At 36.3% G+C, this 26,900-nt stretch overlaps 1 protein-coding gene across 7 annotated transcripts in view; it reads left to right on the top strand.

Moving 5' to 3' along the window:
* Window positions 1-26,288, top strand: part of sh3gl2a (SH3 domain containing GRB2 like 2a, endophilin A1) — a 39,998-nt gene extending 13,710 nt beyond the window's left edge. Inside the window, exons 2-13 of one of the 7 annotated variants that reach the window (XM_028018091.1) lie at window positions 15,972-16,040; window positions 16,417-16,489; window positions 17,508-17,651; window positions 17,739-17,872; window positions 17,955-18,113; window positions 18,978-19,081; window positions 19,199-19,314; window positions 20,290-20,304; window positions 20,464-20,475; window positions 20,807-20,818; window positions 22,797-22,808; window positions 22,888-26,288. In XM_028018091.1, coding sequence (XP_027873892.1) covers window positions 15,972-16,040; window positions 16,417-16,489; window positions 17,508-17,651; window positions 17,739-17,872; window positions 17,955-18,113; window positions 18,978-19,081; window positions 19,199-19,314; window positions 20,290-20,304; window positions 20,464-20,475; window positions 20,807-20,818; window positions 22,797-22,808; window positions 22,888-23,084 — 1,047 coding nt within the window. In that variant the 3' untranslated portion in view covers window positions 23,085-26,288. The remainder of the gene's footprint in view (window positions 1-15,971; window positions 16,041-16,416; window positions 16,490-17,507; window positions 17,652-17,738; window positions 17,873-17,954; window positions 18,114-18,977; window positions 19,082-19,198; window positions 19,315-20,289; window positions 20,305-20,463; window positions 20,476-20,806; window positions 20,819-22,796; window positions 22,809-22,887) is intronic. The other 6 variants (XM_028018094.1, XM_028018093.1, XM_028018092.1 and 3 more) reach the window with 6 other exon arrangements.
* The last annotated feature ends 612 nt before the right edge of the window (window positions 26,289-26,900 follow it).

Genomic DNA, 26,900 nt, shown 5'->3' on the forward strand with positions numbered 1-26,900 from the left:
GATGTGAGTGTTTATGATAATATTTGTGTTGCGTGTGAAATGTTCGGCGGTTCTAATCAGTATTCTGGGCGTCGTTACCTTTCCGTCCCCTTTCTGTCCCCCATTACTGGCAGGAAATCTAATCAAAGCCGACGCTGCAGAGGAGCAGATAGTCAATATGAGATACAGAAGATGTCTACCGCTGACGCTTTTCAATTTTCCCCTTGTTTATTGGGTCATTCCAGCTCGTGGTGGTATTAACTTTATTTTTTGTTGTGCAGTGGGACTGAATGTTTGGAGGTTGTTTGTTTGAGTTCACTATTGATTTCAGTAGATCGGAGCCACTGACTGTTTTTTTTTTCCTTCTTAATAGTAGTTCTGGCTTTTAGCTTTGAGTCAGACATTAATCCCCATCAGTAACGGCGATAAATGAGTTTCAGGCAGCGTCGTTTAGGAAAATCTGTTTTCTTCAGACTGCAGATAGACTGTGCTGCTGTGAAACACCTTCAGCGTCCATTTTTCTGTTTTCTGCAGGCAGGCCCTCTGACAAACTGCTTTCGTTTCATCTCACACATTTCTCCTTTATGACGGGTTTAGCTGTTAAAACAGCTCAACTGAGTGCTGATGCACCTGCGTGCTGAGTTTACAGACGCACAGAAACAGAAATCAGATTTTTTTTTATGTACAGTTATATTTTCCAAAATGATTTTGATACAGCAATCGCCAATTAATTCAAGATCTAATGTCCTGCAAACTGAATCGTGAATCATTTAATCAACTGTATTGAAAATTATTATTCAGTGAGTTTTTGCTTCCCCAATCTCTCAAACTTCATAAGAAAATGTATTAAAAATCAGCATCCAAACTCTGGGCCTGGTTGATACTTTGGTTCTTTGAGTTTTCCTGATTTATTTGTTGATTTGAAACATTTAATTGTGACAAAAATCTGCAAGGAGGCAAATACTTTTTCAAAAAATATTTTCACGCATCATCTGTTAGAGAGTCATTTTCTATCTTGAACAGAATAAGTTTTGCTGGTTATATCAATAAATCTGCAGAAAGTGTCTATAAATTTATCACAGATGGACGACCATAGAAGTAGCAACAACATTTATACTGCTGTAATAAGAAATACTTCTTTTAAACTTGATCTATTTTATTTTAGCAATTGATTATTCAGATGATTATTGAAAAAAATCGCACATTCTGCAAATGTTTTATTTAAACACACACATAAGCCTTTTTTATAAAATAAAATAAATACATTGAAGATGCAAATAAAAAAATTATTTGATTTTTTTTTTTAAATGAGAATTTTATTACTTAAAATGCTGTAATATATCCCTTTTAGTTTGATCATTTGGAGATCAAAACATGAATCTTTTGCTTTTTTCCTTTTAACATCAACATGTGAAAAGCTCTTTCTGCTAGTCTTCGCATCAGTCCAGTTTATTTCTGATCTGGTGATTATTTTTGGATTAACATAACTGGATACCAAAATATGCAGAACATTTTCATAATTTTTGTTACAGAATTTGAACCAGGTGAAGCTAAAACTGCCACTTTAGGAGTTTAGAACAGATTTACAGGCAAAAAGATTTAACTAATTTTTTTGTCTTAAATGCAAAATGTATATATTTTTTGTAGAGTTTTGGCTTAATTATTATTGAGTGTGTTTTTGTATACTGTATATTCCAGTTAAAGAATAATCAAACACTGAATTAGTTGGCATTTATTCCAATAATCTATTAATTACTACTAATTTGAGTAATTCTTTCAGGCCTAAATATAAATAAGCCTGACATCGACAAACAATCTGGGTAAAATCCAGGAACCGCTGGTGGATTTTGGTCATCGGTGGTTGGATTTGTTCTCCAGCAGCACTGAGGTGTATAATTATGATCAGGTGACTCCTCAGCTTCCTCAGTAAAGAGTCCTTGCTATTTTAAAACTTACTCTGACTGCTTATGACTACTCTACACAACCCCACGTTAAAATAGCACAAACTCCCTGCGGTGACATAAACAGAAGCTTATTTTGTTGTTGGGTTAGTACATTTTAAAGCCTGTAAAAGTGAACAGAACAGGCAGAGGTGCTGCTGTGCATATTACTGACCGTTCTGAAAGGTCAAAGTTTTCTTCACTGACTGTTTTTACATTATAGATGTGTTCAAATCTTTGTTTATATTCTAAGAATCTTGGAAAAAACCAAAAATTTTTGATTGCAGTGTTTCAGTTAAATAAGAAATGCAATTAAAATCACATGAAAATAAGTTTGTTCAGTCGGTAACTCATTAAGAAAATCCTCCAACTACTTCCTGTTTTCTTTGTCGTTTCCTGCAGTAGTAAGATCCGGCTGTTGATCATGTCACTTGTGTGATGTGAAAAAAGAGTTTCTATTGTAGTTTTGCAAAATACATTTAATTTGATACAACCGAAAAAACACCTCATTCTTACACAAAAACTTTTTATCAAAAAACAATGTATTTCAAATCGGGCAATTTTATGGTTAATGAAAACGCAACCACTGTTTCAGTGAGACAGAAATGAAGAACAGACGCCTTCAACTCAAGCAGGATGCTGCAGAAACTGTGGCTAAAAAGATGCAACTCTTTTCACACCTCCCACAATCCTCAGAATAAAAACCCGAATCTGAATCACGTCAAATGAGAGGCGCCGTTTAAAGCAGAGAGCGCTTTAATGCTGCTGTTTTTTACTCTTAATTAACTGACCTCAGCAGCGCCTCATCTGACGGTTTCTGTCATCGAATGGATGAAAGGAGAAACATCGTATTCATGAAGCTCTCTCTCTCACACACACTCTCTATCAGCAGGCAGCAGTGTGAAACTGAGCTGTAATAACCACCATCAATACTGATTTCCAGAGCTTGACACCACCATCATTACACCGACGCAGCGGCGCTGGGTAAACACTGCAATAACGCATTTTCCTCTTCAGTTATGTTTCAGTAAAAGTCAAGTCTGCTGCAGATGTGAAGGTTCATTGGAATCTCACAATTGAAGCAGAAATTAGAAAAGTGAGTGTGTGTGAGTCCTTTTCTTGCCTATTTCCTGGTCTTTGTATTCAGATTCAGTATTTTTACCTGAAAGCACACAAAGCTTCTGATGCACAGAAACTGCGAAGAAAAAAATTAACTCTGGAAGAGCAAACCTTAAAAAAAAATCTATCCTCTAGATGGATGTCTTTTTGGTTTTATTATAAGTAAAAAAAAACATTTATTTACTTTCTTTTTGTTTTAGCTTAAGCAAAAAATAAATTAAAGTATTAGCAATAGAAAAATATTAGTTATTAGTAATAATAATAACTAGAAACTAGAGATCAGGCCTGAAATCTGGGTGAAGTGATGGATTCTGACCTGAACCTTCAGAGCCACATAAAGACAGTTACAAAGTCGGCCTCCTATCACCTGAAGAACATCTCCGGGATTAGAGGATTTATGTCTCAGCAAGATCTAGAGAAACTCACGTATGTGTTTATCTTTAGTCTCATTGATTCCTGCAGCAGCGTCTTTACAGGTCTGAGTAAAAAAAATCCTCCAGCTGCAGCTGATCCAGAATGCTGCTGCTGCTGCTGCTGGTGTTCTCACTAAAACCAGGAAGACAGATCACTCAGTTCTACAATCCTTACACTGGCTCCCTGTAGCTCAGAGAATAGACTTTAAAATACTTTATAAATCACTGAACAGTTTAGCACTGTTGCCATAGCAACCTTCCAGACCTCTCAGGTCCAAACATGGAGAAGCAGCATTCAGCTTCTACGCACCACAAATCTGGAACAAACTTCCAGAAAACTGCAAAATAACTGAAACACTGAGTCCCTTTAAATCAAGACTGGAAACCCACCTGATTAGAGTTGATTTTGAAACATTATAAATTAAGCATTAATCAATAATCTGATGTGTAACTGCAGCAAAATATTTTTATCATTACTGTGGTTGTGCGTAGATATCTGAGGAAATCCACAGTAAATTCAGCTTTGTGCTCCCAGTAAAAATGTTGGTGTTCTGGATAGAAAACATTTAATGTTCTTGGTCACTGAAAACAGAGATAACTCAGAATAATGATGAAGGATTTAATCTCCCTCATCATTATTCATTTTATGTGTTCAGTTGCTCCATCTTTGTCTCATCACGGCTCTCAGATTGTGGCACGTTTTCCTCGGGCTCGCAGTGCCAGCTGGTCCTCGCCCATCTCCCCCCCGCCCCGTCCTCCCTGTTTACCGAGCTCTACAGCGAAGGATACACACACACACACGCCAACGTCTCTCCCACTACACACTCTTCTCCGCTGTTACATAAGAAGCATGCAGAAGCTTACAAATCAGATTATAACCGCCACAAGCCATACTCTCAAAGAGGATAGAGGTTAGTGAAGCAGCGTGGCCAACAGGAACGGCGATGCTGGTAGATGGTTTGGTTTCTAGTGCAAATATCTTAACACACTCGAAATAAAACTAATTTAACGTACAAGTAGCTTTTCAGCAATAAATATAAATTTGTTTAAAGCCAATAATTCCTTAATATTGATGATATTGGGAGATTATTTTACTTCTAACATGGAAAAATGATGTTATAAGTACTTTGTCATTAATATTAAGGAATTATTGACTTAAAGGCTTATATATATATATATATATATATATATATATATATATTTGTCACTTTGGGGGTCAGATTTTGTTGCATTTACTCAACTTTAAGAAATTAATTAAAAGCAGATTTTGGTCCTTTTGAGTAAAAGTCACTAAACAGATGCGTTCCTGTTTGCTAGAGAATGCAAAACGTCTGGTAATAAAAAGATGAACACATTTTCCATAAGAGCAGCGACCACATATGGCCCTTGGCCTGCACTTTGGACACCCCTGATCTAAATTATGGCAGATGTTTATATTTTATTTCCTCCTTGCCTGGATTAGGGCTGTGTGTTATGTGGGATTAGCGCCACCCTGAAACAGCTGCAGTAGGATCATTTAAGTGTAACCAGGAGTGGTTCTTCATTCGTCCAGAGGACAGATCTGTTCTCAGGTCAGCCAGCGTGATTACAGCTCTGCTGCTAATTAAGGGCTTAATGTGCTGGACGTCCCCAAATATCCGGGGTATCTGAGGCCCCAGCTGAACCCTGGCAGTCTTAACGCAGTCAGACCTTTTGTTCAGCAGTGGAGGATGGATACAGACCAGCTTTACCTCACTAAAGTATTCATTCCCTCAAAGGTTTGCATATTTCAACAGAGTATGTCCCGTAGATTCTGTTCGATTTGAGACCAAAGTTATAACATTTGTTACATTTTCAGCTGATTCAGTTTGCTTTCACACTGTACTGTGTCAAATGGCAAAGACTAATTGAAAAACCTGTTTCCCTCCTCACCTGTGGGGGCGCTGCACCAAGAACCACTGTAGGAATCGAAATAAAAACCTCTGAAGACACTGAGCGCCGTCACGGCACAATCTGTTCAGAACCTTTGGCTCATTTGTGCATTCGCTGAAGAAATACTAACAGATTATCAACAAAGTGTAACATATTAACTTATATTAATTAAAATACTACTTGTTATAAGATTACCTATTTTCCTAGACAAAGTTATAATTTAGTTAAAAGATTAAAAATAGAAAATTGTGTATTGGACTTATGGGACTGCTAGCTGAATCCAGGAATTTTACCCAAGTAAGAGTAAAGATAATTCATAATAAAATTACTCAACTAAAAGTAAAAAGTCAAGCATAGTAAAAATACTGTAATTTTTGTTTTCAAAAAAGTTACTCAAGTGAATGTAATTGAGTAAATTTAACTAGTTACTACCCAACTCTGGTTTTGGTAAATGTAACAGGAGTGAGTGGATTTATACTCAGATTAAAAACCAGGCAGACTGTTTAGTACTTAGACTGTTTAGGCTAATCTCCATTGGTTACAGTGATTTAATTATGGCTATAAAACTAAAAGAGGAAGAATAAAAACTGATGGCACTCTTAAGATTTTAATTAGTAAAATCATTTTAAAAAGATGCAGCCCTTCAGTCCTGCAGTACTTTGGGTAGATTTATCCCATAAAAGCCTGATTACCTTCCCTGAACTTTGGGTGAAAAGTGTATTTGAGCTGCAGCAAGAGGAAACCGGACTGAGGGTGTTTTAATGCTCTCAGGAGCATCAGGTCCTCCTGGTTATTGTCCAACAGCAGGAGCTGTCCTCCTGACAGCCTCTCTAATCACTCCTGTCATTTTTAATCTCCCTCCTCCACCGTCAGTGTATTTAAGGCAGGGACCTCCATGTGCCCGGCCTGGATTAGACGGGTGAGCAGTAAAGTAGGAGGGGCCAGCGGGAGGCGGCACATTGGGCCCCATGTGACCAATGCTAACGCTAAAATGGTGTTTTCATAGAAAACAGATTCACGTGAAACGAGATGAGGCAGAAAATATTAAGAGATTATGTTCATTAACTAGTTAATTTGATGAGACTGTGGCTCAGTGGGTAGAGTAGACATCTTTCAAAAGTTGTCATATCAGGAATCATATTTTCATCATCATATGCATTCAATTATATTTAGTTTGAAAACCTGTTTCAAACTAAATACTAATAAGCAAGCAAAATTTTTAGTTCCAAATATTGAGATTTAATCTAAATATTTTGCTTGTGACAAAAATATTTAGATCAAAGCAAAATATATAGTTTGGTAGCTAAATATTTAGCTCTGAACTAAATATTTAGTTAGCAAGCTAACTATTTAGCTCCAATCAAAACATTTGCTTTAACTAAATATTTAGCTTGCTAACTGAATATCTAGCTGAAAGCTTAATATTTATCTTGCTAAAAATATTTAGCTCAAACTGAATATTTATTTCTGAGTTATCTAAATGTATATCTAGCCCAGAGATAAATATTTGGCTAAAATGAAAATTCACTTGCCAATAAGATGAAGAGCACTTTCAAAATAAAAGCTGGGTTCTGTGAAACTTTCTATACACTTCTGGTGAGACTGAAAATCTTCATTGCTGATGCGGCCGGTTTGGATCCATTGGTAAACATCTATATCGCTTTTAAAATGGCTCAGCCTTGGTTTTTAGCTGAAATGTTTTACAAGAGGAAAACAAACGATGATAAAGAGATTCAGACTACGCTGAAATGAAAAGTTTTATTCTGCCATATGTTCTTCATCTTTTAGTTTTTAAGGTTCTGCAGGCTGAATGTGTTTAAAGGGTTTTTCTCTCTGTTCAATCTTTAAAGTGACAATAGCAGCACGTTTGCCCAAACTAAGGAAGCAGATAAGAGAAAAACTGCAGATGGAGCGATAACAGAAGTCCAGCCAAGAGACGACACAGAACCTGAGAGATCAAATCAAATTCTCAGGATTTTTACCTGAAAAAGATTTTAAAACAGGCGAAAACTAAAAACAGCCGGTCAGTATTTTTACCAGCTTGAGAGCTCGGATCCTGCAGCAGCGGCTTCACTAAAAAACAGAACATTATTGTGGAAATGCTTAAGTGCTAACCTGATAAGAAGTCAACAAAACACTCAAACTCTGCAGCATGTAGTTGATCAGATTCAGAGGTAAAATTCTACTGAGTCAGAACCACAACCAGCTTTAATTGCCAAGAAATTTGAATATGGTTCTGTTTTTGTTCTCAAGACATTTAATTATGAATTATATAAAAATAATTATTGGAAAATTAAACTTTTTTATGTAAATATGCGTATATATACAGTGTTTTTGAGGTTGTCATCAAATAGACACTGTGGAGGAAGAAACTGTCTCTGCTGCGCCGACTTGACGGTCTAAACAGTTTGTGTCCAGGATGTGTGTGGTCTGCAGAGATGTTAGCTTCCCCTTTTCTCACTACAGACTAGTAAAAGGCAGGGCAGACTGAATGATGGACGTGGGTAGGCCTGTCATGACGACAGTAAATTGTCCCAGAAGTTATTGCAATAAACAATAACGTTGTTGTTGGCAATAGCATAATATTTCTCATCACATTCTCAAAAATCTATAAATTTTAAATTCTGATGATCATTTAACACTGGAACTGGAAGACATTGCAAATATGCAAAATGAATAAACAAAACAACAAATAAAATAAAGGATGATGTCTCTCTAAACAACATTGTCCTTCAGAAAAAAGGGTTTTTCAGACTAAAACACCAGGCTGAAGATTTCTATCGTCCAGTTTCTTATAGAGTTTGTTTCAATTGATCATGCTCTTAATTGATTAATTGGGTAGAAGATGACAGGGTGGTGCTTCATGGTAAAAAGCCATTTGTAGCATTTGGTATGACTATCCTTAAAAGGCATTTACAGGAGGATTGCTGTCCTTTTAGCATAATTATGGAAATCTTATGAATTTTTAAGCTGGTGTGAAGGCAATGACCCTGATCTTTCATATTTGCTGCTTTTGAATCATCCAAGATCAAATTAAGAGAATAAAACCAGAAGGAAGAAAAAAACAACAAAGCTGAAAGTATTAAGCTGCACGCAGCTTCACTTTATTCAAGCAATTTAGAGAAATGCCAAAGCAGATGCAGGAAGAGATCACACAAGGCCCTGGGCTTATGCACTGCAGACATTATATTGTAATATTGTTGCTTCATGTTCTGTGAACTGTGTAATCTATTCCGGAAGTTGAGCTTAAGCTGCAGATACTCTGTGTGTCACACTGTGCCTCAGCCTTTTAATAGCAATGTGAGAGCGTGTCTCACACAGGTGTGAAGGAGCTGCAGTTTAAACTCTGCTGCTGCGTGTGCCAAGAGTGTTTCCATTAAGCTGCGTGGGCAGATCTCCGTTTCTGCAGCGAAAACACCTGAAGGCGGCCTGCAGGTGAACCGGCGCTGTTGGATAAATACCACAGACCTGCACCCAAATACCAGCCTTTACTGAAGGATGCAGGTCAGGGGAGATCAGTTCATACGTGAGAAAACGATGTTATAGAAAAAACGCAAAATAAAAATGACACTTCAATAAATACGTAAATTAAATACAAACAGAACTAGCTAGTCAGTTGACAATTTATATGAAAAATAAGCAAAACATTCATGTTTTTGTCCAAGTTTGTTGATTATTTTTGTCTCTTTCAATCAAAGAGCTGATATTTACAATAGAATATACTTTCGTACAGATTCATACAGTGAGATTATAGATTACAGTCAACAGAAATCTTTAGATGTGAGAATTACGACTGGATTAATGGTGATTATTATTGAAATAATTGATAAATTATTGACTGGAGTATATAGAGTCCAAAAAAAGACCTTCTGCTGAAAGAACAGGACAATTAGAGCAGTAATTAGGCCAAAACTGTACAAAAATGCATTTTGGATTATTGGATTGGATAAAAAACTTTTGATATTTTTTAGCTGCAGATTCATCTGCTGCTACAAATGATCAGACATTCGCCATAGAAATGCTGCATCGTTGCATTTTAGGTAATAAAATCTTTACTTTCTTATTCAAAAGTAACTTTTTATTGTAGTTAATTGTTTAAAAGGCAGACAAATTATCTACAGAATGTGCCACTTTTTAAAAATCCAAATAGTCAATTAATTATCAGAGTAATCAATAACTAAAATAATCGTTAGTTGCAACCCTAGAAAGGATTTCTAAACATATTTTGAATTAGAGTGACAGAGAATATCAAAAATATTTGTGGAAAATTGCATTTTTTCCAGCCTTTATAGTCCAACAGCAGATTTAGCACCAACACTCGTTTTCTATTCACTGCTGGACAACAAAGACGCAGTGTGGAGGTTGTTTTCTAATTTTTGACTTGAGTTTTGTACTTTATGACATTTTGAAGCAATTTGTGATTTTTAAAATTTCTCATTGTGCGTCAGACTGAAGATATCGCTTTTAAACAGACAAAAGTTTCTGCAGTTTCTGCAGCAGTGACTCATATCCTGTCAGTGAGAATCAAACAGGGGAGTGTGAGAGCTGCCCAACGGCGATGTGTGTGTGTGTGTGTGTGTTGACCACAGCCTGTCTGGAGAACACACTTTTTCTGTACTAAAACGTAACTTTGGTTTTAACCATCTAAGATAATAATTTTGATTGACTGATTGATTTTATCTGGATTTTATTTTGGATTTAGCAAAATGCTAATTTTCATCTGTAGTCAGATGAAACAAACAACATATAAACATTTTTGTAATTAAATAATAAAAAAAGAGCTCAGATAATTATTAGCTGGTTTTACGAGAAAGTAATTAAAGGTTCAAGCATTCAGTATGCTGAGGGAAGTGAAGCATTTCCATAGTGTTGCATTAGATTAGATATTATTATTCCTGAGTCATTGCTTCTATTTTTTTTTTAGAATTTGTTGAAGGACTTTGTTCAAAGAAGGGACAGAGAGCGTAGATGACGTTCAGTGATCGGACTGTGTTGAGGCTTGTAGCCTCTGCCTGTTTTACCACCGAGCCATGTGGCGCCCACTCCCCATCATTTTTGTTCAAACGAGCTGATTAGATGAGTCTATCTCCGCCGTGCAGTTAGCGGTGACGTCTCTTTTGCACCACTGCTGTTAATTCCCACAGCCAGCTGATCTGCTTCAGGTTCACTTCACTCTGCCGTCTCTGCTGCTCGCCTCACCTTGTGGTGTCCTTCCCTGGAAAGCAGATTCAGCCAGAGGAACGTGGGCGCCGCGCCGTTAGCATCGTGGCTGCGCAGCAGTGAGGGTCGGCTGCAGAGTGAGACGCTTTAACTGAGTCCCCTGTGCCTTTAAGGGACTGAATATTATAGGTCACAGTGAAAAATAGACATCACTGTTTTGGGTTTTGTAAGCCTGTCATAGAGAATAAAACTAGGTGTTTATTTTTCATATTTTCACCATATAATTCATACATTTCTAAATGTCCTAAAGTTGCAAACAAAATATTTAATTTGCAAGTTAAATGTTTGTTTCAGAACTAAATATTTAGCTTGTAAATTAAATATTTAGCTCCATAATAAATATGTAACTTACAAGCTAAATATTTAGCTTACAGCTTTTCAGGAAGCAAAATATTTAGTTAGCAAACTTAATATTTACCTCCATATATTTAGTTTGACTGTATATAATTAATTTTGATCAAAACTAAAAGAATGAATGAATTAAATTAATTAAATATTTTGTTTGTAAACAAAATATTTAGCTTGAACATTAAATTTATAGTTAAGAAGCTAAATATAAAGTTAGGAATTAAATCATTATTTAAGAAACAAAATATTTAGATCCAAGCTGAACATTTAATTAACAAACTAAATAAGCTAAATATTTAGTTTGCAAACTAAGTATTTACAGTAGCTTGCTGCTTATTGCCAAACTAATTTGCACATTACCTAAATATTTAGCTTGGACCTAAATATTTAGTTTGCAAGTTAAATATTTTGTTTGTAACTGTGACATTTATAAATGTATAAATTACATGGTGAACATATGACTGAAAAATTAAAACCCATTTACTTTTCTCTCTGTCAGGATAATTAAACCAAAACATCGCTGTTTATTTTCTACTGCGTGACTTTATAATGGAATATTAATCATTAATCTGCCGGTTTATTGGCTGTGATGTTCATCATGCCTCTTCTTTACGTCTCAGCCTTGAATCGCCGTCTGCTCAGATTCTGCAGAGGAGTCTGGGTGCTGAATCTGCGCTGGCAGCCTCTGTGGGCAGCATCATCAGATGCCGCAAAGCTTTCAGTCAGATCGACCACCAGCAGATTGTTTACATGCATTCAGCGGCTCTTTCTCAGCAAACTACAGAAGGAGTCGCTCCCTGCAGACGATGCCGTTATTCACTCATTTATCTGAGGAAATAACAAACTGACTGTGGCTGTCACACAGCAGACACAGAGTACCTGATTATCATTCATATAGACGCTAGTCAGCTTTTCAAACTGTAAACAATTTGCTAAAACTTTCTTTAATTTTAATTGCAGTAAAGGCTTAATTAGGGAATTTCCGATTCGTCAGGCGTTACTTCCCGATTAGGGATTGGACGCATATAGTTTATTCTAAACAAAATTAGGAATAATAACAATTAGTATCAATCATTATGTGGTGATTTGGAGTCAGACTGTAAAGAAACAACACAGACAAAACAGAATTAGCTAGAAGTGGGAGAAATGTTGCTAACTTAGGGTCATTGTAGCAACCTTTCTTTATAAAAGCAACTAATGTAGGAACCTTTCTTTATAAAAGCAACTAATGTAGGAACCTTTCTTTATAAAAGCAACTAATGTAGGAACCTTTCTTTAATGTAACACAGTGAACTGTTAACTTCAAGAAAGTGGCATTAAAAATGCATTGGATTAGGAAACAAAAGTGATGAATTTAAAGCTATTTGTGTCTCCTTCATGACTTGGGGATCCTTTACTCCAAATGCAACTGTTTGCATTCATTCAAACCTAGAAATGATGCTTAATGTCCAAGCATGACAGCAGTTAAATAATGACATACTGCAAACGACTAAAAATGCAAAATGAAAAATATCCAAGAACAAAAGTCATTGTTGATGTCGAGGCTGAAACATTTAATAACAACATCTGTAGGTTGCAGTAAGAAGAAAGCCACCGTTGACACAAACAAAGCCATGTTTGCTCTTCCCCACAACAAGGGACTAAATACACATTCACACCACACTTTTCAGATTTCTCTCTGTGGAAGATTGTTGGAATTGATGAGTGACTCTTCTTCCAGTTCATAATTATTTTCTATGGTGTGTTGGTCTATCACATAAACTCCTAGTTAAGTACATCAGAGTTTGTTTGACAAAATGGGAAAAGTTTTAGGGGTGTGAATATTAACTACAGCTGTTACAGAAATGTCAAAGAAAGGACTAACAGACTGAAAAACTGACTTTTAAACTCCTGTGATTTAAGCTTTTTGTAGTTTTAATGCATGTGGCTAGGTTTTTATTTGAATTTATGATGTTTTTCTCATTTAATTGCCCAGTATTTAATGAGCATATGACAAAGAAGTTATTTTTACTAACACGCTAGCAAAAATCCCAGAGTGGAAAATGTGGATTTGTTGCTCACAGTTTCTAAATGTCACAGAGAAAATGTGTTGTTTTTTTCCCTCAGATTTCCAGAGCACAACATTTAAAATCTCAGACCAAAGAATAGCTGCTCCATCTGTCAGAGAAACGTAAGACAATGGCTTCATTATGCAGGGTTAAATATTTCAGCGTGACAAAATAAAAACCTGGCCCGTTCTCTCATGCTGCTGCTCTGAGCGTTATCAGCTCAGATGTCTTATTAATATCTGCGAGTGCTGAGTGTGAGGCTTGGCCTCACTCCTAATTTCCATAGAAATCATGAACTATTTTATCTGTGCATGCAAATCATTACTGCTGCTGCAGCCAGATAATTTCACCTGCTTCATGTTTCATCCAGGCAGTTCAGGAAAAACCGCCAGTAAATCCAAAATAATGTGGCCAGAATATGAGTTTGAATAAATATTCAAGTTTCATTTTTAACTCAAATATGAATCTGTCAGTTTTCCTTTATTCCATTATGGGTTTTTGTTTGTTTGTTGTTGTTTTACAAAAAAAAAAACTTCATCTGACCACATTACATTATAACATTTTCAGCTGAAATATGATCAGAATCTGTTGGTTTTTCTTTTTGTATTATTTTCTTTTATTATTTTATCTTATTTTTATTTTATTTTATTACAAATGTGCTGTGGCCAGAATAAATGTATTTAGATAACTAATGACGGGCTGCGCAGTGGTGCAGTATGTAGCACTGTTGCCATGCAGAAGAAGGTCCTGGGTTCGATTCCCGGGGTCGTTCTCTCCGGGTTCTCCGGCTTCCTCCCACAGTCCACAGTGGTTTCTCTAAATTCTCCCTAGGTGTGTGTGTGTGTGTGTGTGTGTGTGTGTGCATGGTTGTTTGTCCTGTCTGTCTCTGCGGCAGACTGGCGACCTGTCCAGGTAACTCCGCCTCTCGGTCCGAACGTTAGCTGGAGAGGCACCAGCACCTCCTGACCCCACTAGGGACAAGGGTGTATGGAAAATGGATGGAGAAATAATTTAAGCTTAATTTTTAACCTAAATACGATTATAGTTCTGTCAGTTTCTTTATCTTATGACATTCTTATGAACACTGCCAAAAAATTCAATGTCATGTTGCCAGAATATATGTTTAGATAAGTAATCACACAAAATATAATTTTGAACTTAAATGTGATTATAAATTGTACTTCATGGTATTGTTTGTTTGTTTTTCTTTTTTCTTTGCCAAAAAACTGCCAACAAATTCAATACAATGTGGCCTGAATATGAGTTTAAGTAAATTACCAAGAACCATTTTTAGCTGAAATATGATAATAAATCTGTCAGTTTCCCTTTACTTCATACTATTATTATTATTTTTCTTTGTTTTTAGTGTAAAATATAAATATGGCTAGAATTGGTTGGAAGGCGATAAAAGCATGAAAGTTTGCACAAATGTTTTTCAGATGGCAATTAAGATTAGAGGTACAGATAACTGTAATGATCATTTGCTAAGAAATCATTTTATTGTATTGATTAACTGTTTACAGTCTTGTTTGGAAGATGAAGAGGTTTCTATTACCTTGAGCTCTATTTTAAAAGCAACTTCTCAGTTTTTGTTGCTTTTCTGAGTAATTTGAACTCACCTGCTTCGTTTGCTCACATCCTGTGCATCTCCTGCTGCTCTGGTCTGACAAAACAAAGCAGGAGAGACGTTCACATTGCACCTTCACCTGTTTCCATGGCAAACATGTTCAGGTTCTGTGGTAAAAAAAAAAAAAAAAGAAAAGAAAAATCAATGACGGGACGTGTAGCTTCCCTCTGAGTCTGTAGATGTGCTTGTGCTCTGCATGGCTGCCAGGTTATTAGGCGTTTTCACATGTGGGATCAAAAGAGACTCGGATGACTCAGAAAATCTTATGAAGCACAAACTGCTGCCACAAGCTTAGTCCTTAAAAAATAAAACCCCAATTCTCTGTGCCACATATCATCCCTCTGTGCTCTGCCACTTCTACAGGATCCGTTTTATTCGCTCCATTTAGGGTCGTCACGCCAATTTCACAGGAAAGTTAGGAGCAAAGACACATTTAGGACCTTAACTGTCTTTCATTTAAGAAAAACAACCTCTGCTGTCCAGGCGCTCACCATCTCTACTGTCAGACAGCGTGACATTTCCCTGCAGCCAGTGTGTGGCCTTGTGTCTCACTGCTGCCCCCTAAAGGCATGTAGCTGCATCACACCCAGGAGCAGGATTTCCAGATGACATTGAGGAGGCAGGAGGAGAAATTTACAACAGAGTATCAGGGCCATTGCAGAAAGAACAAACAGATTAGTCCAATGAATAGCTCAGAACATTCTAGAAAAAACTTGAACATTTCTGAGTTTCAAAAGTCAAAAATGTTAAACTTTTGAACTCAGAAATTTCCATGTTTTCTGAGAATTTCACTATTTGAAAATTGGGAGGGGGGGGGGGGGGGGGGTATAGCAAATGTTTTTCTACAAAATCTCTGACATTAATCTCAAAATTTCTGAGTTGTTTCTGCCATTTTTTGTCAAGCTCAGAAATTTCCCTGTTTTTTTAGAGAACATTTTTGAGATTAATTTTCACATATTTTTCCTAGAAAAGTTTAAACTTTTCAAACTCAGATTTTCTTTCTTTTTTTTAAATAAAATATTTTCAAGATTGATCTCAACATTTTTAATTTTCTTGACAGAAATGTACTCTTCCTTTATTTCTTTCTATTTACAATGAAAGAAAAATGTATACGCCGTCATAAATATTTCTATATTTGTGCTTTTTGCAAGAAAGTACGTTACTTCCAGCTTGTTGATGTGTTAAAGCAGTAAAACTAAAATAATCTAGCTGTAAATTATTTAGAAAATATTACATTTCTTGTAGTACTTTTGCCAAAATGTATTTGTTGATTGTTCCTGAATGTATTATGTTGGTTTGAAAGATGTTAAATAAATCCTCACTGTTTGTTTATTTACCTAGTAGCTTCTTGTTGTTTGTTTTGCAGAGAGTGAGCGAGAAAGTCGGAGGAGCAGAAGGAACGAAGCTCGATGTGGACTTCACTGAAATGGAAAAGGCATGCCTCAGCTCATTATTATTATTATTGCTGTTTAAGGATGTTTTAATGTCTTTTTATTACTATTTTTATGTCTCAAATGAACAAACATTTTCCTAAATATTCCTTATTTTGCTCAAAATCCCATACAGAAAATACAAAATATGTAGAAAAAAAATTATTTAAGTTTATACAATACCATGAAAATCATTTGCCCCCTTATAGATTTTGTCCATTTTAGCTTTTATTAATTCCTAAAGCATCATTACATTTATCTCGCCGTTTCTTCTGTCAGTCGGCTGAAATGTGTTTTCTATCTGCAAAGCGAAGCTGCATGTTCTGACCCGCTCTTCATCGCTCCCGTTTTCTCTCCCTGTTTCTGTGTTTGGGTTTGCAGAGGGTGGACACCACCGCTCGAGCCGTTCTGGACATCATGACCAAAACCACCGAGTATCTGCAGCCCAACCCAGGTGACGCACCACTGCTGCACTACTTTAATGTTAAAAAATGATGTGTATATCCAAATATTTTATCTTACAGACCGCGCTGGCACATGTTTTGAATATTTGATGATAAATCTTTACATTTCGGTTAAAACGGTGGCTTCCCTGCCATCCAGTCCAAAACTTTAGGCCTGGCTCTGTTGAGGAGGTTAACTGTGAAAAGTTTATTTTTCCAAGATATAAATTCTTTTTTTTTTGTCTGTAGCACAAAGTATTTCTGTTCTAGAACATTTAAAAAATGTTTATTGGTTTAATTTTTATACATTATTAATAATTAACTATAGTTACAGTAAATTGTTAGTTTTTTGGAATCTTTTTAAAAATTACCTAAACAAGAAACCTGAAGTCATGAGAAGTTTAAAACCTTAGAAAAAGTTGCTCATATTTTATTCTTTTCAGTAATTTGTTAAATAAATCATACTTTGTACTTAGTGAGTTTATAGAAATTTTGTAAAACATGAGTTTTACAAATGGCCTCAATAAACTTGCAGTTTTTATCATTTCAATGAGGACAAAAAATTTTAGTTGAATCCCCCCACCAATATATTTTAATATAAAAGTATTCTGTTTTTATTATATTATGTGTCTTTTTCGCTTAAAATTAGGAAATATATCAATGAGAGCCAATTTAATAATTAATAATGTCCTAATAACAAATTTTGCTGGGCAATAAATTTCCCCAGAAGTTATTGCGATAAATGTTAATATTGTTATTTTTAAGTAATATTATTGCGACAAGTCAATTCGTATGCGTTATTTGAAAATACTCGTTGTAAATTACAAACAGCAACAATGGCAGTGTAGTAAACATGCTAATCAAGCCCTGTTTGTCGATTTATATACAGTATCTATTTTTTAGTTGCCGATTGATCACGATGGAACGCCAAATATTTCAAAAGTTTAATAAACATCAGCGCTATAGCTGTAAACAGCCCACAGTATTTAGATTTCCTCTGTTTTATTGTGTTTTGTTGTTGTTGTCCAGCAACCAGAGCCAAGATGAGCATGATGAGCTCCATGTCCCGTATGCGGGGGCAGGAGAAGGGGCCGGGCTACACGCAGACCGAGACCATCCTAGGAGAGTCCATGCAGCGGTTCGGCCGGGAGCTCGGAGAGGACTCCAACTTTGGTGAGGCTGTGGGCCTCGAAGCTAAAAAACACAGAACCACTCCTGAGAAAGAAAGTTGGTTTTGAAACTTGACATTTGTGGCTGCAGGTCTGGTTCTGATCGACGTCGGAGAGGCCATGCGTGAGCTGGGTGAGGTCAAAGACGCTCTGGACATGGAGGTGAAGCAGAACTTTATTGACCCGATGCAGAACCTTCACGAAAAAGACCTCAGAGAGATCCAGGTTGAGTGTTTTATTCACAGCAGCAGCAGCAGCTCGAGTTGGGCTGGAGTCTGTCCGCTCACTGTCAGTTTGACCTTGGCAGCACCACCTGAAGAAGCTGGAAGGTCGCCGTCTGGACTTTGACTACAAGAAGAAGCGCCAGGCCAAAGTGACGGAGGACGAGCTCAAAGCGGCGCTGGAGAAGTTCGATGACTCCAAGGAAGTCGCAGAGCAGAGCATGTTCAACCTGCTGGAGAGTGACGTAAGTCTCACACATCCACAGCCGGCCCAAAATGGTACAGGGCCCTGGGCAGAAACTGATTGGGCCCCCTGGTCCTGTTGAGAACCTCACCACCACTAACAGCGATTCAGTGGAATCTGGGTTGAGTTTAAATGGCCAAATCTAAAGTCAAACACGGATAATTGTTTTTTATTTGCTGCATCTCGGTCTGTCACGATTATTGCAGAGATTATTGCGATAAACGATTACATTGTTGTTTCAAGTAATATAGTAATAGTGCAAGAACACATTCTCAAAGATCAATAAACTTTAAATTCTTATGAACTTTTCACGCTAGAACCAGGAGACATTTTAAATATCCAAAATAAAACAAAACGACAAATAAAATTAAGTCCTCCAAAAAAAGGATAGTTGAGACCAAAACACCAGATCATTACGATTACTTGATTTATTGCTTATTGTGACAGGCCACCAGCTGCAATACAATAGTATCGTTTATAGAAATAACTTCTGGAACAATTTATTGTAGAGCAAAATTAGTTTTTGTGACAGGCCTAATTTCAACAAATATGCAAAAAAAAAAAAGTTTTATAAAAGCTACATAATGCAGCTTTAATTTTCCTTTTGGATTAATTAAGAAATTGTGAACTGAAATGAATTTGTGAAGAAATATAAAGAAAAGTTAAACTTATCGCATCAGATTGTAACTATGGTAACAACCATCAAACAATTAACAAGTTTCTTTGCAGCTATATTAGTAATATTTCTGTGCTGAATCCATCTAATTTAATATAACATTATTCCAATTCTTAATAAACATATAAAAATATTTAGTGTGTTAAAATTTGAACATTTACTGAGCACCTGTGTTGGTTTCTCCATCAGATCGAACAGGTGAGCCAGCTGGCGGCGCTGGTCCATGCTCAGCTGCAGTACCACACCCGGTCCGCTGAGATCCTCACACAGCTCTCCAGCAAGATCGACGAACAGTCAGTACCAGCGCCTTAGAGTTTCATCCGGTCTAACAGAAACCAACCCTAAAGAACGATGGGTGTTAAACGTTTGAGCCGTATCCTGCTGAAACCAAACGTTTTGTTCTCTGCCAGGATAAGAGATACCTCCACCAAACCGAGGAAAGAGTTCATACCGAAGCCTCGCACGTCTCTGGACTTCAGCATCAGTGAGAACCACAATGGAGGGATCCACGGCGCTCGCTCTCCAGGTGAGGCTCCGCCAGCCGTCAGGAGACACAAAATCCTCATTCAGCATTTTATAGTCAAGGAACATTTCTGGACTTTTATTTCTTCTTTGTCAATTTTCTGCCAGTCTTTCAAAACTCATTTTAAAAATATTTGTATTATTAATTTTCAAGTCAAAACAGTCACAATGCAAAACCACAAAATCTTACCAAATAATTTTGGTCTAGTTTCTTCTGCATATATCTTAGTACACTTGAAATAAGAAAGAGCTACTTTATAAGTACTTCTTCTGCAAAATATAGCAGGTTGTTTTAAGTGGATATTTCCTTAGTATTGATGGAAAAGGTTCTAGTTCTGCTGGCAGATTATTTCACTTATAACAACATATTCCTCCCATGCTATAAGTGAAATAATCTGCCAATAGAACTAGAACTTTTTCATCGCTATTAAGAAATTATTGACTTAAAACAAGCTTTCTTTTGGCATTTAGCAAACCTAAAACTGCACAGGTTTAGTAAGGCAGTGAGAGAAAAAGTAAAACAAAAAATCTACTTCTAACAAAGTATTTCTCCTTATTTTTCCTCCAGCAAATGTTGCACTGGATTGTTTGTGCAGATAGTAAACTGACTGAGAAGCAGATGTTCGTTTAATTTCTGCAGCTTCCACTGTTTTTATGTGTGCAGCAGCTATATTGCAACATTTTTCAATATTCTAGAGTTGGGGTTTTCATTTCTGGAAATATTCAAGTTTATTTTTGAAAACTTGGGACTTAAACATGTTTTGTTCAAGTCCCAAGTAAATAAAAATTACAATTAACAACATATTAATGTATTGACAAATAAATCCAACAGGTAGATGTAAAACAGTCTCCATTCTACATAAAACCAATTAAATGTTAGAAAATTAAATTAGTACCTTTTTTTATTATTATTTCTGCAGCATTTACCAAACAACTCCTCATTTTCTCTTTTCCTTTATGATTTCTGTTTTTCCTGTAGGTGCCAGGTCTCCAGGTGAGCCAGGTCAAACTTGTTCCCACATCTCTGTTCTAATCAGTTCATTTTCTCAACATTTCTTCCATTTACACTGAAAACTCATCAGTGCGTCTGCCTCTTTCATTCCCTGACCCCCTTTACTCCCTCGTGCTGTTTCTCCTCTCTTCCCCGTTGCAGCCAGGTCTCCAGGTGAGACAGTTGTTGCTCTTAAATGTTTTGAACCAACAACAGAAAATCAGGTGCCGTCTGCTCATCCTGCAAAAGGAAACCTGATTGATAAAGACCAGAACGTTTTCACCAGCAGATGAGCATTTGGTGTTTCTGTTTCCATGTCGACGGTTTTCTGATTTCATCCCTTTCTTTATTTTCCCACTTCTCCATCAGTTTGCCGTCCGGCCTCAGTTTCGTCCCACGTTCTTGTCACGCTAAACGTATCATCTCTTCGTCTTTTTCCATCAGTTCATCATTTCGAGCTAAAAGTTTGATTGCTTAAAAATATTTTCTCCTTTCCTCTTTGCAGCAAGATCTCCAGGTGAGAAAGAGTGACTTGGGAAGGGATGGAAAGTTTCTTGACCACTCTTCATTTTTTCCTTCTTTGTGTCTTTGGAGGATACATTTTTCGTTTCGTTTTGTTTACTTTTTGCAGTGCAGTGCTGTTTCTTTCTAAACCTTCCTTCCTCACCAATCTTTGTTATTTGTAACTGAAGTCTTTAGGAAATGTGCTTATTTCCTCTGAGTTAAATGAAATGATGTAACTCCCGCGTTTATTTGCATGCAGCCAGAAAGTTTCCCCCCTTAGAGCCAAGAAATGACTCAGTGGCATGAAACGGTGCTTGAACAAGTTCTTGAACTTTTCCACATTCTGTCATGATATAACCAGAAAATTTTCAAGAACATTTTACGTGATAGACAAACACAGAATAGATCGAAATAGTGAAGCAAAATTACAAGGATGCAGAGTTTTTAAATATGTTAGATAAAAATCTGAAAAGTGTGGCTTGACTTTATAGGTTTGTTCAAAGTTTAGGATATATATGTTTTTAACCTAACCCTGCTCTAAAGGGGCAGTATTTTGTAAAGTTGACTTCTCTGAGCTTTACATCGTTATTCTGTCATCAAAAACAAACCTGGAGTGTTGCTTTCATCCTTTCATGCATGTGTGAGAAATCCTTTAGTCTCCATGGCAACCATTCAGTGGTGCAAAACACCTCAGTGAACCTAGCTCCGCCTTAAAGACGCAGCTCCTCCTCAGAGCTTCCAGCACACACTCCCTCCCCCCACTCCTTCAGACTAGCCAGCAGCAATTAGCAAAACACCTGGTTGGAACTACACAATATGCTGAGCTCATTTTATGCTTCTCAGAGTTAATAGAGGAGAGATGTTTCAGAAAGAGCAGGAATTTCTTAAAGAGACAGAGGCCAAATTTCAAGGCGTTAAATTACAAAGTCATATTTGGTATATAGAGCAGTTTTATAACTGAAGTTTACATGGTTACTAGATTGTGCCATAAAGTGGCACCATGTACCTGGAAATCACATAATACTGCCCCTTTAAACTCCTCCAGGACTTTCTTCCTGATCCTGCGTCCTGTTCCTTCTTCAGGATGCTGGTTGTTCTCTAGGGTTTGTTAAAAGAATATAACTTGGTTGAGTGCAAAACAACATGGAATGTGATTTATTCTTATTCAGAAAAAGCTTATTTGCAAAAAAAACCCCCTTGTGGACTGGAATAAAATCAGCTTTTAATAAATATTGAATTCATTAGATGTCTAAACTGGAGGAGCAAATTACAGTATCATCTGCAAATAAATAAATTTGACAGTCAGAATGAACATATGGAAGGTTATTAATGAAGACAGAAAATAGCAAAAGACAGAGGGATGAACCTTGTGATACCCCTTTATCAATGACCCCTTTATCAGAGTAAAAGGGGTAAATAAAAAAAACAGATTCCAAATTTTCACTTTTTTGGGCTACAAAATTTGTAAAAAATTATTCATTTTTCTTCCAATTCAACATCATGCAGCACCGAGTGTTAGTTTGACATCAACTCTGAATAAAACAGGTTGTGTTTATGGTTGTAACATCGCAAAATATGGAAAAGTTTAAGAATGCAGGACACTGTATCAACCCAGCAGAGTCTACTTGGTTGGTTGAAAGACTTTTAAGCCGCCCTAATTTGTTTTTAAAAACACATTGAAGTTTTCCAGATTTCCTGGGTTTCTGAGGGTCTTTCAAAGCTTTTCTTTGTTTTTTCAGTCAGAATGTGTACCAACTCTATTAAAGTCTCTTTTTGTTGCTAATCCTCTCCCATAATTTAGTAAAGTCACAGTTTTTATTAACTAACTCACTCTAGTGACAAAATAAGTGGGAGCATCTTCTCATTGAAACTCTAAAAGTGCATTTCCCAAAATGTTGAGGTTCTGATTCAAAATCTGTGAATCTGATCATGATTTCCCAAGACAGAAATATTACAGTTGCTGTGTTTCTTCCTCTTTTTCTCTCTTACAGCCAGGTCTCCAGGTGAGTCTTTAATGTGATTCTCATATGAAGCTTTTTAATCTCTTTCAGCCTTTTCTGATCCTTCGTTTTTCCCTCCCAGCCCCGTTGGACCAGCCCTGCTGCCGCGCTTTGTACGACTTTGACCCTGAGAACGAAGGTGAGCTAGGCTTCAAGGAGGGCGACATCATCACCCTGACCAATAAGATCGACGACAATTGGTACGAGGGAATGCTGCAAGGCAACTCGGGCTTTTTCCCCATCAACTACGTGGATATCTTGGTTCCGCTACCCCAGTAAGACGTCAAGACTAACCAACTGTGTCTGCAATGAATCCCGGCCTCCAGTTCCAGTGTTTCCACTAACCTTTTCCCAAACATTCCTACTAACACAACCTTCACTTTTTCCGTTAAGGCGTCAAAAAGCAATGACACAAAATAAATAGGTGTGAAGAAGTTTGACCAACATGCAGGGATTCACTAAACTTTTACTGAAAACGGTGTGGGGGGAAAAAACCCAGCATTGACGTAACGTCCTCTCTGTCTCACGTAAGGTACTTTCAAGCTTCTATAGTCATTTTTGCATTTCGTCTCTGTTGTAGTCAGCTGTCAGTCCATTATTAGTTTATTAGAACAGCTTTACTGATTCACGCTTTTTCTCAGTCTTCGTATTTTAGAAGGTAGAAACTTTTCTCTCATGTTCAGCAGACAAGACAAACTTTCTGTTTGTTCAGCATGAAGCTCAAATCATTTCAACAAAAATCATGTGGTAGGTTTTGTGTTAAATTTTCCTCCTTTTAATAGTGGAGGAAAATGACATTTTCCCAAGATATTCATGCAAAGAAGGATTTGATTCAGATCAGATTTAGCCAAAATTACAGACATGTTTGTCAGACTGACCTTTATTTTTCACGCAGCAAAGCATTGTGGCAGGACAAACGTCTGCATGTTTGATGCAACATGGTGAATACTGAAGGTTTTACCTCTTAAAGGAAGTCATAACTTATAAACATCTTTTATGGTTTCTCATTTTTTCAGTAATCCACAAAATATATGGTTGAAGCATTAAGTCCTTAAATATATGTCCCAGTAGAAAACATAGTTCATGTATTGTGACTGAATACCTTAAAAGTCTTAAAGTGAAAGTTGGATTTTTATTATGGGGTTCTGTAGAGTTGTTATTGGCAGTCAGTATCTTACTTGACAGTTTGGAGAACCAGATTAATTTCTGATGGAGATTATAGTTTACAGGGTTACTAGGATTTTATTGTAAATTTATGTTGTCTTAATTCTACTTCTAAACTCCTTCACAGCAGAATAGGAATTATAAACAATTCTATGGAGAAAGCTCATTTTTTGCTGAGCGCTTTAGCACTTTTGCTAACTTTGAAAGCGTACGGCTGACATAGCTGTCCCTAAATTAACTTTTCCAGATCAATTCTAAAGTGATCATTTACTTTGCTGTTTTATAAACTTTCAGTTGAATAAAGTTTGACATCTGTGTTGAAGTTCTGGTTTTCAAATTTAAGAATCATTCATGTAGTTAGATGTTTATATTCCTGCTCTTATTCTGAAGTAGGGGAAGGCTGTTTTGTTTCCTCTTCTCTGTTGTGCGGTGCATCAAATGTTGTTTATTCTGTACCCAGAATGCATCACTGTACAATACAGTTTGAAATCTACTTATGTCTTGTGTAAATTAGGCTAAATCAGCAAGACTTAGCAAAACTAAACAACAATAAAACTGAAACATGAGTGACATGTCTCGTCCAAAGAAACACTTCCTGAAGCGCAGCCACACAGGTATGTGTGTACCGACAACCTTACCCTGCTGAAGGTGATATGCTAGGTTGTAAAACATGTTGTGTCATTATCTGTCTCAATATGGTTGAATTTAGCACATAAGCATTAGCTTCTGCTAAATAAAATTAAGCTAATTTTACTTTATCTTACTTTACTTACCTTTGTTTTACGTGATAATTTAGTAAACTTAATATATTTACTTGGATAAACTTAATTTGATTACTTTAAACAAATTTACTCAACTTTTTTAAGTTGGATTGCCTGTTTTATTTTTGCAGTTCAGTGTTCGCTGCAAGCGATTCATTAATTCCCTTCTTCTTTCACACCAAATTAATTTTATAAGAACAGTTTGGTTGGAAATGATCAAATGAAACTTCAGATTATACATAATAGGTGGTTTAAACAACCGTTTAATGTGGAAGTGACGACGACTTTAAGATTTATGAAACAAAGTTTGCATCAATAAAATTTCTGAATCTGGGTGTTTTTTTTTAATTTCAGAAATCCTCTCTGAAGTGCTTATCTCTAATCTGAAGTTAAAATACTGACTGCTCAATACTACTAGCAAAACTTCACTTTAAAACTCTAAACTATGATTATTTAACTTCTCTTTGGAGCAATAGTTTCTTCTGCAGAGGCAGGTGTGGTTTTGCCTATTAGTCCAATAATTACCCTCTAGTTTACTTGTAGAAAACACTAAGAGGAGAATAATTGTGAATATTTCCAGGAGCACAAGATAATGTGCAAATAGAGGAGTAGACTGAGAATTAATTTATATTTATTGAGGTAATAATAAACGTTTTTTTCTCGCATATCTCAACAGAGCTCAACATTTGTTAAATTGTTTGTGCACCAGATTGTTTTCTAAAAATCAAAAAGTCACGGTTCTTTGTTTTCATCAGCGATGCACACATCATCTCTAAGGCTTTCTACTCTTCTACGTTGACGATGCATTAAACTTTCTGCAGATGTTTTCAGCGTATTAATGTTGATGCATGTAATTTTAGGGGGAAGTGTGCGTATTTGGGTTTGCATATGGCTCATGTTCTGCACAGAAACAAGTAAAGAGATCCTCTGCTGCTAGTGAACACCGTTTCTGACAGTGTTTAGCTTAAAAACAATAATGGAGGGATCGGTTTACTACATTCAGCAGCGCTACAATAAATGATGCAAAATCAACTATATATAAAAAGTGTTACTTTTATGTCAAAGGGAAGCACAATTTTTTGTTGGCTGGTGACAAATAGTGCTGCAGTTTGAAGAGGTTGTGTATTTATTCATTTTTTAAGCTAAATTCTTCCTTCCTTCTTTCACTTTTTTTTAAAGATTTCTGTGTATCTTTGCCCTCAATGAGGACTGTACAGCTTTTTCTGTGTTTTGTTTTTACCTTGTGTGTATAGTCATGCATCTTCAGTAACGTATTTTATTTTTGTAACTGTGTCAAAAGTATTCACAAACAGTATAGATGTGTATATATATATATATACAGTATATAACGCAGAAGTGATGTTCCAAGTTGGGAGTGAGGCGGATGGGGTTTTCTGTGCTGCACATGATTGTCTTTGAAATATTTTAGTGTTTTGTTTGTGTTTTTGTTCTGTTCTTGCACTGGATTCTATGACTGTACGCTTGATGTAAAGATAAGAAATGTGATGAGTCAATGTAATTTATTCAAATAAATACCAAGAAATGGTTATTCCCTAAAGTCTCTCTAGTCATATGTGGACCTAAGACTGTAGTCTTTGGAGAAAATGCTAAGATGAAAACCAATAAGGAATTCTTTGAAACGAGTTAAGACTTGATAAAATCAGAAAAATTATATTTTGCATAAAAGAGAAGTCAGCTATTAGCAAACACTGCACATCTGCAGAGCTCATCGTACTCAGTGCAACGCTTCTAAGAACGGTTGTAAATGGCATCATGGCGGAGTACTGTCATGATGTGCTGAAGGTGTGAAGGTGGAGTGTTGAAAAGGGCAGGAGCTTCTTAAAGAGACAGAATTTCAAGCAGTCAACTACAAAGTTATTTTTGATATATACAGAATTTTTATAACAACTAAAATTAACAGTTACTTGATTCTGCTATAAGTTAGTACTATGTGATTGGAAAACACATAATACCTGCTTTTTTTAGTTAGTGGTGATTTAACCATTAGTTAATCTATTGATCAACACAACAATTAAAAAAATATGTCATTCATATAAGAAATGAGCTGGAAATAATTAATGGTCACTTTGTTACTGAACTGTTAGTTAATGATGAACTCCAGATCACTAATTACATGTTAAATTACTGGTAGATTTAGTTTTTTGTCTTT

The sequence above is a fragment of the Xiphophorus couchianus genome, chromosome 5 (genome assembly GCF_001444195.1).
Source record: "Xiphophorus couchianus chromosome 5, X_couchianus-1.0, whole genome shotgun sequence".
Classification (NCBI taxonomy): Eukaryota; Metazoa; Chordata; class Actinopteri; order Cyprinodontiformes; family Poeciliidae; genus Xiphophorus; species Xiphophorus couchianus.